We start from the raw sequence: 14,650 nt of genomic DNA, 5'->3' as shown, positions 1-14,650 counted from the left end.
GTTAGTGTCGTAAACGCTACTTCAAAAAGTTCAACAATAAATTGGGATTATTATTATTCCAAATTTTATCTCTATATAGCTTTCAGCAATGGAAAGGTATACTAGAAATATATGCAAATGGAGATTTCCCTTAAATTTTTTTTCTAAAGGAAACATGAACTAGAATGTCTCACTATTCCTCCTGGCTTTTTTTTTTTTTTTTCCCAGCACCCAATCAAAATGAAAAATGCATACTTGCAGAACTTAAACACATTAAATGTGACATAATAAACAGTTTATCACTGTCATTCCAGTCAATTCATTCATATACTATTGCATTGTAATTGTTCCACACTCCATCACACCAAAAGCTATTATCACTGTGTTTACACAAAGTAAGTCTTATCAGTTTATTGTATTTAAAAGTGTTTAAAATTTATCCTAAAGATCAGAATATGCTTCCACAAATTGGACTGCATATTGTCAGCTAAGAAACTCTCTCCTTGTTTCTCTAGTAAATTGTATAGGAACTTTGGGAACTTCTCTTAGACAAAATTTCAGACATTTTACAGGCAAAGATCGCTTTCCCACACCCTTTGTGAAAATATCTTTTACTGCCTTAAATGACAGTGGCAACTACCTATTTAGGAAAGATAAATTACACGTTTTAATATTTCATGTGTCTGAAACGCAAATCAGGGCCAGATGTGCTATTTGCAAGAACTAAATTACTGTATCAATCAATAATAAATCACAGGAACGTGCAGACATTTAGTGGATGTTTCACTGAAAGATGTTTAGCAAGATGCATATGTAGCAATTCAAAGCAGATTTACAGCAGCCTTCCTCAAGTTGCTTAAAGACAGGCAAGGTGGTACCGAAAATCTGCAAGCTAAATAAAGATGCTGCATCCCTGGAAGTCACCTGCATAGTATTGCAAAGAAACAGGAACACTACTTATAAAACTGTTCATGAAATTGTGTATTTATTTTAAATGGTTTTTTTAGAGGACTGACGTGACATCTGTGCGGAAAAGCCTGAGCAATCACAATGAGCTATCAACCCTTCACACCATCACTGCTGCTATTTTCAGTGATCCACCCTGTTTTTGCTACAGTGTTCTTGGCATCATTATACCACTGTGATTCAATATTTATCTGTTAGATCTAGTTACATCACAACACTATCTATACTACCTAAATCGCATGTGGAACTTCTGTAGCTAATATCCAATCCACAGTTCTTGAGCTCTCTCTTCAAAATTCTCCAACCACAAAACAAAAAAGTCATTCGAGATGTGCACACATCTGGATCCCTGTGAATCGCCCATTCTCTGAAAGGGTGTGCAGTCATGTCAAACATAATCACTGCATCTTCCTTCTAACGGTAATCAGGTATGAATAAAATAGTGTGTGAACTGCAGTGGTTAGCATAAAACCACTTGTGAAAGTAGCGCACCAAAAATTGTCCTCAAAACATGTTTAATAACAGAGTTTTGTTTCTCAGCTACCGAAGCTTCTCACCAACAAACCAGTATTATGCTAAAGCAATCGCTTACCATTTCTGACAGCAAACAAGGCCCTTTAAGCTTGATATTTTTAAAAGTTGTTTGTGTTAAGGGAAAGGTAGTAATACCTTTTGAAATGACAGAACTGAGTGCTGAAACTTCTGCTGGCAACAGTCACCTGCTAAATCCAAGACTAGCATTTTAGTATAATCCTGAAGAAAGATTAATTCTAGAATATTTTTAGCCCTAGCTTTGAAAGTAGACAGCAGTTGATATAAGCTGAAATGCATACGGGTGGAGAGCAGACAAGAGAATACACTCAGAAAAAAATTATTTGTTTATAATCAAAGCATGGTGAACAATTATTCTCATAAAATTAATTGTCAGGAAGAAAGAACTGCAAACACACTGAACAGTGTCACTACTAAGGCTTCCACAGCAATCTCTGCTTCGGAGTCAGAAACATATAGAAAATTTAGTAAGTCACAATGTTGCTATGTCTCTCATGTCCATTTTGCAACACAAACACAACTACAGAAAATACGTGAAAGATGATGAATAAATAAAAAAACTGATTTCAAAACTGGGCAGTCACAAAAATATGAGGGGGGACAGGGACGGAGTTCAGCTTTCATTCTTTATCACCATCTGATTTGGGGGATTCTATGCATTTTCTTGGTGCGATTACACAGACTGAGACTTGAACTGACATTTTCATCCACCCTACCACAGCGGCAACCGAAACAGGCAGCTGGGGAACGCTAGCAACTACAACTCCTAGGTTCGACACAAGCCTCGAACACCGGTTTAACAGCAGTTGCATAATAAGACTCAAAAGGCCAAGCACTCCTACTGCCTTACACATCTGTATTTCTACGCGAATGAGAGTGGAGGGAAAGATCTGGACAAAAACCGAGCACTACCCGAGCGTCACTAGTACTGCCACTAACGTGCCGGTTATTATGCAGCAAAGAAGAGGAAAACCCAACACCTGGCGCACAAATATGCAGACGCTCAATGAATAGGTGGATCTAGAGAGAGATATCTTCCCTTTCCCTTCCCCAATAGGCAATCCTTGATGGGTGTGGAATGGGATATCGGGGGGAGGAGAAGAAAAGGGGTGGGAAGTGGTTGCCGCTTGCTGCAGCCAGCCTGAGTGATGGTTAGGTGGTTAATCATGGTGGCTGTGAGGAAACATGGGGTCACTTCTCCCCCTTCCGCCTCCCGTGTGATAGCGAAGGTGGCGGGCAGCGCGGCGGGGGCACTCGCCCTGCCACCGCCACCAGCCAAAAGGGGGGGGACGCGGATCTCGCACGGACCCGCTGGCGGCGGCGACTCAGGTGGGTGCCGAGCAGAGCATCCCTCTCCCCCCCCACGGCCGGCGGGAGGGGCCGGGCAGGGGGCACTGCCGCCGCCCCCCCCCAACTCCCCGCCACCGCACACGCCCGCCCTGCCCGGCCCTGCCCGCCTCCCCCGCGGGACTCACTTGCCGATCACCTCGCAGAGCTCGTACACGTCCTCGAACAACACGTCGTCGTCGGCCATGGTCCGGGCGGGGGGGATCAGCCCGAGAGGCGGCGGCGGCGGCCCCGGGGAGGGGGGGCGAAGAAGGGGGGAGGGGGGGCCGCGGGCACGCTCCCCGCCGCGCGGCGCGCTCCCCCGCCGCTCAGCGCCAACCGCCACCACCGCGGTGAATCCCGACCGCTACGGCAGCTCCTGCCGCCGCCACCGCCACCTTCCGGGGGCGCCGCCGCCCGCCCGGGGGCTCCCGCGGCCGCGCCGGGACTCCCCGCTCCTCCTCCCGCGGGCCGCCGCTCCCCGCGCGTGTCACACACTCCGCGACCCCACCTTCCTCCGCCCCCCCCCACCCCCCTCCCTCCCTCCCGCCCCCTCTCAGCCGGCTACTCCCCAGTGGCGGCGGGCGGCTGTGGCTAGCGCGGCGGCGCGGGATCCATGGAGGGGATCGGCGGGGAGAGGGGCCGGCGGCAGCGCCGTCTCGCTCCCTCGCCGGGCGGGCGGCCGCGCGCTCCCGGCCGGGAAAGGGGGGGGGGGTTGGGGGGGGGAAGTCGCGCGCGCCGGGAAGGAGGATAATAGTGGGAGGGGGAGGGGCGGGGAGTTGCAGGCGCGGCCGTTGATTACGCTCCCAGGCGCGAGGAGGAGGAGAAGCAGCAGCAGCAACGGCAGCGGCGGCCGCCGCAATAGGCGCTCGCTCTATTGGAGGGCGGGCGCGCGCGCCCAAGCCGCCGTCACGCAAAGCCGTCACGGCGCGCGCGCGCGACCGAGCGGGCGGGCAGAGGCCGGGGCGGGAGCGCGCGCGCTGGCGGGCCGAGCAGGCGCGGCACGCACGCACGCACGCGGGGGGCTGCGTTTGCTTCCGCTGCCTTTTCTCCCCCCCACCCCGTCCTCCCCCTTTCGCCCCGCCAGAATCGCGCGCGGGGCCACGCCCACCACGCGCGCGTGTGGGGTGGGAGGGGGTCGGGCCGGTGTGCGCAGGCGCGGGGTGGGATGACGTCATGTCGCCGGGAGGGGGCTCTGCGGGGCGGCTTAGTGGCCGTCGTGCGTGAGGGCGCGGCCGGGGGGGAGCTCAGGTACCGGCCGCCGTCGACTCCCCTCGGCCCCGGCCTGCTGAGCTCCACCGGCTGCCCGCGGGGCCGGCGGTCCCGCCGCCCTGAGGCCGCCGGTGCGGGGGTGGGGGGAGCGCGGCCCTGGAGGCGGGGTGCGTTGTGGTGCGTAGGCCGGTGCAGGGAGGCGAGAGGGGGGACTTGCCGGCCCGTCGGCGGGGTGCGGAGGCCGCCGCTGAGATAAAGGTGTACGGCGCCTGGGCTGCAGGCGGACGTGTGGTCTCTGTGGTGAAGGGGAGTCCCTCCCCGCTTTCACGCACCGGGCGGTAGGAATAAAGCAGCTCTCTGCAAAACCGGGCTGGTAGAGCTTTGTCCAGGGGTGGGTAAAGTGATTTATTTTGGTTTGGTTTTGTTTTGTTTTTTCTCGAAAGGATGTAAGTATTTCCTGGAGTACAATTTGAAACCTCTTTGTTCTTAGGAAAACAGTTATCTTATTAGCCGTGAAAGTAGTGAATTAAAACAACCTTTTAGGCTTTTAGGAGTGCTCTTAGGTACACTCTTCCAGTTGGGCCGGTAGCTGGTGGCTGTCTTTCTCTTAATAGCTACTTAAAAACGATGTTTGAGACATCCAATGAGCTTTAAAACAATAAATACTTACCTGATATGTTCTGTCGTGTAATTTTTAACATTACGCAAAAAACTATGCAGGAAAGATAAATGTAAGTTGCACGTGTGTGCTTTTCCAAACTTAGAATGGGATGGTTTGTAGAAGAAAGCAAGGCTGTTTTGAAGGAATTAAGTTACGAACTGTTGCAGTTTACAAAGTATTTATTTTTGCCGAAGTACTTTAGGACGCATGTGACTTCTTACAGCTCGTTAGCAAAGGTAAATTACACGGTTGTTCCCCACACACAGAAAAAACCTGTCAAAGCAGAGTTATCTGATTAAATGGTTTAAAGGTTAGCTTTAAAATGCAGGGCTGATGACGCTTCACCAAGAACACCTTGTTCCTGTCTCCAGACGAACTCAAAAAATAAATCAAGAAAAGCCATGAAAATAATTACATCTATCTCCTGCACAATGGTAGTATATAAGGTGAGAGACATCCCTGTGAGGCTGTGCTCTATGCTCTGCAAACCTTTAAAAATATTTAAACACCATCTGCTATTTGGAATGTGAACAAAAAGCCAGTATATTTAGATTGTTCCCTAAATTTCACAGAACTAAATATATGGGCAATCCTTTTTTTTTTTTTTTTTGGCAAGGTCATCCCACTGAGTACCACATAGACCTGACAGTAGTAAGTTTTAGACTATGGGTGAGTGAGAATATGGTTCACTTACATTTTGAGTAGAAATTGTCATCTGACTATATGCCGAGCCATTGTTAGAAGTTAACAAGTAAAAAGAATGCAAAAACGCACAAGGAAGAAAAATGCTCAAAACGGATCCTTTCCCGAGCCGAGGCAAATGCCTTTGCCAGTCTAGCAGCGTTACTTCATGGAGGTCTCGCCTTCCTCTGGATGCCAAGTGCTAAGAGTCATGCCAGGACACATCACCCAGGTGTGACAGATTAAACTGAAAGTAAGGAATGCCAGATGTAATACATGGAGGCCATTGGGCCAAAATACTGTGATAGAGCAAACCCTTTAAGGGCTTTGGAGGGCGGTTGGCTCCATTTTGACATGATGCAGCACAGACATGCTTTTTCTGCTAACAGATGGGGTCTCAGAGCACAGGTTGGAGACTTAGAGTTGTTGTTGGGGGAAGATACTTTCTTGCAAGACACCAAACTAAATGGGCTTTCCCTAAGAGAAGTGTTTCATTGCCTGACATCTAGCCTATTTGAAGGGTCCTGCTACCTTCCAGTAAGAAGGGTAGCAGCTGCTTTTTTCATCTGTTGGGCTGAGCTTCCTACTTTTCTTTTTTTTTTTTTTTTTTTTTTTCATTCTAGAGCAAAGAAGACATGCTTCTTAGAGCAGCTATAGCATTCATTGCTTAGGCTGGCAAGAAGCAAGGCAAATCTATCAAAGCCGATAGATGTGACAGCTGTCCACATTCAGTGCAGGGGGGGGAGCGAAAAACGGGTGCTACCTGCCACTTCAGTTGCATGAGAAGAATCTGTCTGAACCAGGATTTGTGTGCAGATCTGTATCATAAAAAGTTGCGTACTGAACCAGCAAAAGCAGCAAGCATACCACTACATCAGCAATTACTGGAGCAAATGGGAACTATGTTGTAACTCAGATTGAATGGGCTCAAGAAAATACAAGCATTAGTTTGCCAAGTTTGCCAGCAGCCAATACCCAATATATGACTATCTGAGCCATGCATATAGAGATACATGTTTGTGATCATGAATTTCAACCACAAGTTTGAAAGTAGTCATTCCCTTTCTCAGACAGGCATTCTTGATTTTCACCCATGTATCCAATACATCTCCTTATGGATTCTGGGTTTAACTTAAAAGTTTAAGGTTAAATTCTGAAATAGGCACATCTAACATCTTATTAAATACTATGTAACAACAATGTTTGAAATCCAAGCAGAAGAAACTTTACATTTGAGACCTGTAATTATTTGCTTGCAAGGGTAATGGTTGGTCTGAAAACACTTGAGGGCATCTGTGGTTTCAGAGCTGGGAGAGGGACTTCTTCATAGGGAAATAAGAAAAGGGCACTGACTATTCACAGGAAGGAAATGCTTTACAATCCCTGGTAGCCCTCCCCAAACCACTGCACGTGTTTGAGTTGCTTATCTATCAGATTCTGAACTGCCAGGTCAAGGTGGTGTGTTTTTAGGCAAACTACTATTGTTTAATTCAAAAGTTTATTTTAAAGTCTTAAGATATAGCTGGGCAGTAGAAAACCCATTTCTTAAAATTTCATGGGATTTTTCTTTCGTTGTGGTCTTTTCGTTGTGGCACATACGGTCTGCACGCTGCTAGTGAACCACAGGGCAGGTGAGTTGTTCAAAGGTTGTTTATGGAACCATAGTTATCAGTTACATTCAAACAGCCTTTATAGTGTTTTCACTTAAAAGTGTGATGTAAAAAGTATGTGATGATGAACAAGAAATTTTAAGGGTTTGACAGTGTTCTGTAATCCAAAAGATGTAGGAAGCACCAAATTCTGTGCCTCAGATCCCAAGTAGAATGGGACCCCAGGTCCTTTGATCTGTAACCTGGGTATTAATTCACTGCCTCTTCAGAAAGCTTAAGGATGAGACTGGCACTGAAGATGAGTGTGAACTGTTAGTACTTTGTAAGAGAGAATATTGGAGGCCTACCAGTTTTTTTACAAACTGTGCCATATTGTTTAGGAGTGCAAATTCTATGAACTGAAAATAGTTCATGTTTTGGGCAATAGAAATGTACTTTGATTGCAATGAAAAGAGACAACGTTTTGGTCATGAGAGACACAGACGTTTTCAGTCCTTGTAGAAGACGTCACCCAAAAGAACCCTAAAAAGCCATCAGCCAGTCCTGAATTAGTCTGGCTAACTTCTTACAAAAGTATATAATTAACTCAGCTTGGAATTCTACTGTGTGGCAGGGCAGTCTGCAGCGGCAGAGCTCAGGTGTAACACACTGCACAGGTTATGCCACACTGTAATTAAGGAGGCCAGGTTTCCCACAAATGCGTGTCTTAACAGGTGAATGTTATTTGTCTAGGAAGATAAAACTCCAGCTGCATTTTCTACTTAGTGGAGTTTTTTTTTAAGCTCCTCAGCGGTGTCGATTCTCCATTGCTCAGTGAGAAGTAGACTTTCACTGCCACCCATCCTCACTGAAGAAAATACCAGGTCTCTCTCTTTTCTGCAGCCTTCTATCTTCAAAGGACAGTTGGCACATATCTCTGGGATCTGCACCTTGCCCCCATCTAATTCTGTTGAAATTGACCTCTGGGTTCAAAAGTTCCTGGGAAAGATACAGGCTTGTATGTATATGTGAACATGGCAAAGCATCAGCGTCATTTCCTCAGGCAACCGACTGAAAGCTGCCTCTTTTGAATGAGGAATTCTGTTTCACTGCCCTGCAGACATGGTGACTACATCACCTTCACCAGACACCCGGCTCATACTGACCCAGCCACCCAGCTGGGAGAGAGTTCCAGGTCAAGGTCAAGCCAGATGTTGGTCAAGGAATGGTAAGGGAAATAGTCACGTTCTTCATCTGTAATTCGACCATAGTCATAATTAAACATAAATTACTGTAACACTACTGAAGATAGGTAGTAAGGTAAATCAAAGCCGAGCTGATCTGATAGTGCCAAAGAAGCTCACAGTCACCCTTCAAAATCAAAAACAGTCCCAGGTAGGAACAGCTGTCAACATCAAAAGAGAGGGGAAAACTTAAAAATTATGAAAACCCTTAACTAATGGAGGGGGGTTTTAGCTATTACTTGCCATTCTGGTTATTTTTCCCTTCCTCCTGTACTGTGTACCTGTGAACAATCTTCAATGGGTTACTGGAGACGCTTATTTCTTTTCTCCCCAGTTGCAGCTTTTCCTCATTGATGGATATGGATTAAATAATAAGAATTGTGGCGGAAATCTCTCCATGATCCTTTTATTGAAACTTTTTTAAATTAAAAACACCTTACAAGATGTACAGGGGATAAAACCAGGTAATGAAAACAACTCAACATTCTGATTATCTTTTCTTCATTATCCTAAACAGAAATTTGCAACTATATGTTACAGTGATGCTCCTATATACAGAAAAATAATTAAAAACCACATCATAAGCACAATATCAAAATTCCATATACTAGCACTGAAATAATTAAAAAACCCCACATTTTCCTTTCATTTCTTTCTTTTCTCCTCTCTTGCATTTCTCCCCCTCCCTATATTTTGTAGAAGTATATTATGCTCTTTGGAGTAGATGGGTGCCACCCTAATAGTTAGGAACTCCAGAAGGACCCCACAAAGCTAAGTGCTCAGAGGAGCTTTGGTGTAAATAAACGGTGAGGAATATGGCATCTAGAGGAAATCCTTGTCTACACCATCCCTGCTTGATGCTGAACTTGGAGCTGGCAGTTGCAGCTCTGGAAAGAGCCCTCAGAGTTACCCTGGCAGTTCTCTGAAACCATTGCTGCAGGGTGCAGTGACCGTCAAAAAAAGCCAATAAAATATCAGGCGTATCAGGACAAGCGTGAAAACCAGTCAGAAGGTGTCATTTTGCCTCCATATAAAGCTCTGGTGCACCCATAGCTGGAGGGCTGGGATGTTTCAGGCCTCCCCATCTCCAAAAGGACACACAGGAGTCGCAAAGGAACAGAAAGAAAAGGGCAACAAAGAGAAACAAAGGATGAGCCATCTGCCTTGCCAGGAATGGGTGAAAGGCTGGGACTTGTCAATTTGCAGAGGAGACACCTGAGGTAGGATATGGTTGACATTTACAAAATCATGAAGGTGGTAGATAAGGTGAAGGTAGAACTGTTGTTCACCAAATCCTGTAATACTAAAACTAAGGGGCACTCAGTAAAACAAATAGGAAGATAGTTTAAGACAGTTACATGAAAGCACTTTTTAAAAAAAATACACACACACACTGGATAGTGAACTTTGAGAACTTGCTGCTACAAGAGGCTGTGGACACCAGTATTATCAGCAGGTTCAAAAAGGAATTATACCATTTCAGGGACAACACACCGTTATAAACAAATACTGGAAGGAATAGGCATGGGTGTGCCATGGAGCATCCCTAGTACAACAAATGTGGATGCTGGCTAAGTGGAAGGGGAACTGACTACAGATAGTGGCTAGGCTTTCATGCACTTTCTAAACTATCTCCTACTGCCACTGCTCCATTTTAATTTTTAAATACAGTCTTTCACTACAAATTATACAGTCAGCTTCTCCACATTCAGGGAAATCACAAGAGTCAGCACACCTGGAATGCAAAGAATATTCTTACCCAGAAAGGCTATGTTATTGATCTCAGTCTTTCCCCTGTTGGGTAAGTGAGGCTAGGTGGATCCATTAGGGCATTTCTTATATTCTCAGCCTTTTAGTTTCATCCTATGTTTCATTTTTCATTCTAACTTTGTCCTTTTTTTTGTCCTCATTCTGCCAGCAATTTATTTTCCAAACCCTATTTATGAGGTTTGAGATACCTATTTTTTCTTACTGCATTTCCCAGATCACTACTTCTATTAATGCGCAGTAATACAATCCAAAAGCCGACAAGGCTTACAGCTGAAAACTTCTAACACACAGCTATGGCTTTACCACTTATCCTACAGCCCCAGGGTAAGCCAAGCTTACCACATTTTATAACTTTAGAAGAGAATAGTAATTCTGTAAATAATTATTTGCCAACTATTCTGTCTTCCTCCTTGTCATCTAACTTTTTTCCTCTTCTACTGATTTTCTCTGCCTACTTGTTTTTTCACATGGGCTATAGCTTCATAGAAGAGAGCAAACACCACTCTGCCTGGTCCCTCAGTCACTTCCCACTTCCTTCTTCCTCTTCCTTACGCTTTCTCTTTCTGAAGTGTTATGCTGACACTGCATGATTATTCACACCCAGACTTTGAGGCTTTTTCATCTGTCAAGAACAGAACCACCTGCAATGGAAAGAGTTACTATTGACTTCCTGATTTGGACTGGCCAAGTTACCATTGAGAGAGAAAGCTTCTTGTAAATCTTTTGTCTGCAGAAATCAAATTCATAGATTGTTTGCAACAGATTTTTGAAATTTAGCAGGGCAAAAGTCCTAGAGGGCAAAGATATATGCTTTTCTGTGCCCCATGAAATTCGATTCAGGTCTGACAGAGGGAGAAATCGGGAGAAAAATATCCTTTTTTCCTATGGCTTATGTTGGCAGCAGCACTCAGGCAGCCATCCAAGGGGACCAGCCGTGGGCATTCTTGTCCCAGACAGTGCCCACTGCACACAGCATTGTGCTGGGAGCCCGATACTCTGACTGTAGCTAAAAAGCTGTTGTGAAAGTGAAGTTTGGAGACAGAGAGAAAAAACAAAACCACCCTCTGTAATAGCTCTCTCTAAACCAGCACTTAGTATCTCTTTGATCTTTTCCTTGATGGGCTCAAGAGCACCCTTATTTTGAAGAAATTGGAGCCATACTCCCCTGATGATCACCTGGGCACTGCACATGGTGCAAATCTCAGCAGAGATTTTTATGAGTAGCTTGGGGCCTTTTCATTTTGGAGGAAAAAAATAGTTCAGCAAAGGCAAAATATTTTTTTCTTTGGGAAAAGGTATTTGTGTGCTATGTGTGAGACTATCTTCAGGACTGCTGCCCTATTTGCTCTCACAATTGGGATGTCGATGGAAAATGTAACAGAAGGTGGGAAGAAGTGGGAGGAGGATCTTGATGTTAGAACAGGAGATTGACACACAGGTGAAGAGATTGTTATTTATCTTGTAGTAAAGTGTGGTCCCTGGTGATACTTTGCTCACTGTTTATACGTGAGGCCAATATGCTCAGCTGCAGGGATTTTTGGCCATCAGTGCTCATCTGAAGACAAGACTTTGGCCTCAGTTTTCTCACAGCTCCGGGTGTACGGCAACATCAAACACAACTCTGCTCCGTCGCAAATGTAAAATCCACATTATCATAGGAGCAGAGGAAAACCAAGGATCATCAAAATATATAAACACTTTTTAAAAAACTGTGGATACCTATTCTAACTTAGTATGCGTTTTGCAGGTGATGACTTCTGATCAGAAGCTCTGTCTGATGCTGGAGATGTCCTTAGCACAAGTAATACAAAAGCATCTAGCAGAACTAAATTCTGAAGATTGTATTTTCACTGTAAAGCTTTAGGAGTAATTATGTTTTCTGTGAGGAAAAGAACCAGAAGTAACACTTTTTGATGAATTCTACATAATTTCTGCTTTAATCGTTCTAGAGCTGGGCTCTGGATTTGATGTATTGGCTTCTTTACAAGGAATTTAAGAAAATCAGAGCTCTGATGATGAACAGCTTCATCATCTCATGTCTTTCCCAGCCTATGAAACAGAGAGCTGTGTTGTCTTTCACTCAGGCTCTGAACTACCCCGCTTACAGTGCAGTGTTTTTGGGCTAATTAAAGCCATCCCTGTTGCTAACAGTCCACCCAAACCTCTGTGCTGTAACAGGCACAGGAACAGAGAAGCATCTCCAAGGCCAGCCCAGAGCAAGAATACACACTGGTGTCCTCACCATGCTGTCGCTATGTGTCATTCAAATCCCTCAGACTCCCTTGCTATTTGGATTCTCTTTGAGGAAGACTTACAAATCCCATGGTGTCCATTATGTGCTCCACACCCACAGGCTTTGTGTGTGCCTGTGCTCAGTCATTACAGTTTTGGATAAAGGACAACTCTTAGACCAAGGTTCAAGTCCAGTCATACTAACTGATTCTTTCAAATAAGAACAAAACAAGATCAAATGTTTTCTTGTTTCACATAAAAGAGATGCCATCTAGAAAAACTTCTAACTTAGCATTGATATCTAATAATTAACTGCTAAGTACTTATTTACAGTAGTTGTCAGAACAACGGGTAAATCCTACCATGAGTGGAAAAGCTGTGACTCATAGTACTAGGCCTGATGGTCCCTCCTTTGGTGTATGAAGATAATCACAGAGCAGATGTGGCCCATAGTAGTTGTACCTGTCCAGAAGCATGTCAGCTCAAGAATGTGAAGGATATGGACACCAGGAATGGAATATATCTAGGGAAACACACTATTATTGCCTCCGCTGTATAGCTAGAGCCAGTGCCCAGCCAGTCAAGTAAACCAAGATTTTGGCAAGTGATAATTATGTTTTCTCATCTTGTGAGTTTCTAATACAAATCATCTCACGAATTTAGACACCAATGATATAGAGGTCTACATCTGAGCTAGTTACCTGAGATTCCTTTACAGCCAGTCCACAGTTACAGGCATTTCTGGGGGCATAATTACTCTGGATATGCTGGGCAGGCAGCAAAGTTCCTAGGTTTCCCTTATAAAAAACAAGGATATTTTGCCTTTGATCTTTCAGAGGGGATGCTTTAAACTATCTAATGGGTGCCCTAAAAGAAGCCTAAAGGAGAAAATTACTAGCTTTCTAAAAAGTAATGAGAATGTATTATTTTTTCCTGGTCTGGCTTTCATCTTTCACAGAAGTGAAAAAGATGTCTGTTCTGTATGTCTGGGTTGTCCTGCAACCAGCAGGCACCATGGAGGTTGATAGGGAACTGCCTTACTTGGAGTGTAAGCTCTTAACAAGAGCATTGCACTTTGTAGCTTGTATTTAACAACTGGTTCAAGCCAGAGCCTCTTAAAGACATGGTTCTCAGCAACTTCCCTCCGCATCCTGAAATTAGACATTAACATAATAAGGAAGTTCAGATACTAACTTAATCTAACTTAATGAACAAGCACACGTTCAATTAGTCTCTGAGGTACTCTGCACTGATTCATGGAATTGGAAATCTCTCCCAGAGTATCAATACTCTTGCTGTCAGATGGCAGCAAGTCTGTTAGTTCCAGTTGTGCCGTGTCCTGAAACTCATTCATCTCAACCTGCTGCGGTTGTCGGCTGTCAGAATTTCTCAGGTAAAATGGCTGTGTCGGTATTTCTCCTTTGGAGAAAGTGTCACTTATTCCTCTGCATATGTCCACCTGGTGTGTCAAGTTTGTCTCTGACCACAGGATATTTCTTGTGACATTAGTGGTGTTTGCAGTCATTGCTTTTTATTATAGATATTCTCACAGCATTTTTTTACAAAATTATGACAGCTACCAGTACCCCAGATTATGCTTCCCTTTTACCTTCCTCCCACCCCATCTTTTTTCCCATATATCTGCTGGTTGCCATGACTTTGACGTGAGTTCCTAATAGGTGCTCAAGAGCAGGCACTCGTGTTTTCAGTTTTCTGTTGAATAAAATATCAGCAAGTAACAAGTCATGTTACATTGGTACCACTCCGTTATTTAACAGTACCAAGTACGGATCAGAACTGGCATGTGTTCCTGTATATTCTTTAACATATTTTCTGCTAGCCTTCTGAGGCTGGAGATAATGGAGGTTATGATTACATGACTAAACTTATATTTCAGAGCAGAATGGTTAAACACAAACCTGATATATGTCAGACATTACTATATCAGGTGTACCAGGCCTAGCATATCGAATCAAATTTGGGATGTCATCTTTCTAAGCTGTTATGTTTTCTAGCAACACTACCTCAGGAAAATGAGAATAGTCTAAATACATATCTGGTATAAGGGACTGCTGACTATATTTTCCTTTTCCATCCAGGTCATGCAAGTTTGTTTCTCCTTTGTGTTGGGAACATGCACAAGTCTTACCACTTCCTTAATAGCATTTTTTGTTTAGGATCAGGACAAATCTCTAGTCCTTCTCTTAAGAGTTTCCAGTCCCTAAATGAGTTTCCTTTATCCATTTTATCATTTTTCAAAACCATCTTAAAAGTGACCACTCCAATGTCTTTAAGCATCCACCTGGGGATAAGAGCTTTCCCCAGCACTCGTGTGATAAAGATTAGCAGTAAAGACAGTTTGATGTTGCTGGTCATGGTATGTAAATAGTTTTAATTACACTTTGTAAGAAACTTGTTTGTAAGAGCGGTTTAGACAA

At 44.4% G+C, this 14,650-nt stretch overlaps 1 protein-coding gene across 5 annotated transcripts in view; it reads right to left on the bottom strand.

The window, feature by feature from the left end:
• Nucleotides 1–3,031, bottom strand: part of CASK (calcium/calmodulin dependent serine protein kinase) — a 215,905-nt gene extending 212,874 nt beyond the window's left edge. For all 5 annotated transcript variants that reach the window (XM_074149918.1, XM_074149927.1, XM_074149944.1 and 2 more), the window contains exon 1: nucleotides 2,973–3,031. In XM_074149918.1, the coding sequence (XP_074006019.1) occupies nucleotides 2,973–3,031 (59 nt within the window). The remainder of the gene's footprint in view (nucleotides 1–2,972) is intronic.
• Between the last annotated feature and the right edge of the window lie 11,619 nt (nucleotides 3,032–14,650).

The sequence above is a fragment of the Numenius arquata genome, chromosome 1 (genome assembly GCF_964106895.1).
Source record: "Numenius arquata chromosome 1, bNumArq3.hap1.1, whole genome shotgun sequence".
NCBI classification, from domain to species: Eukaryota; Metazoa; Chordata; class Aves; order Charadriiformes; family Scolopacidae; genus Numenius; species Numenius arquata.
The sequence above is the reverse complement of the archived record's forward strand: the minus strand, read 5'-3'. Positions and strand labels throughout refer to the sequence as shown.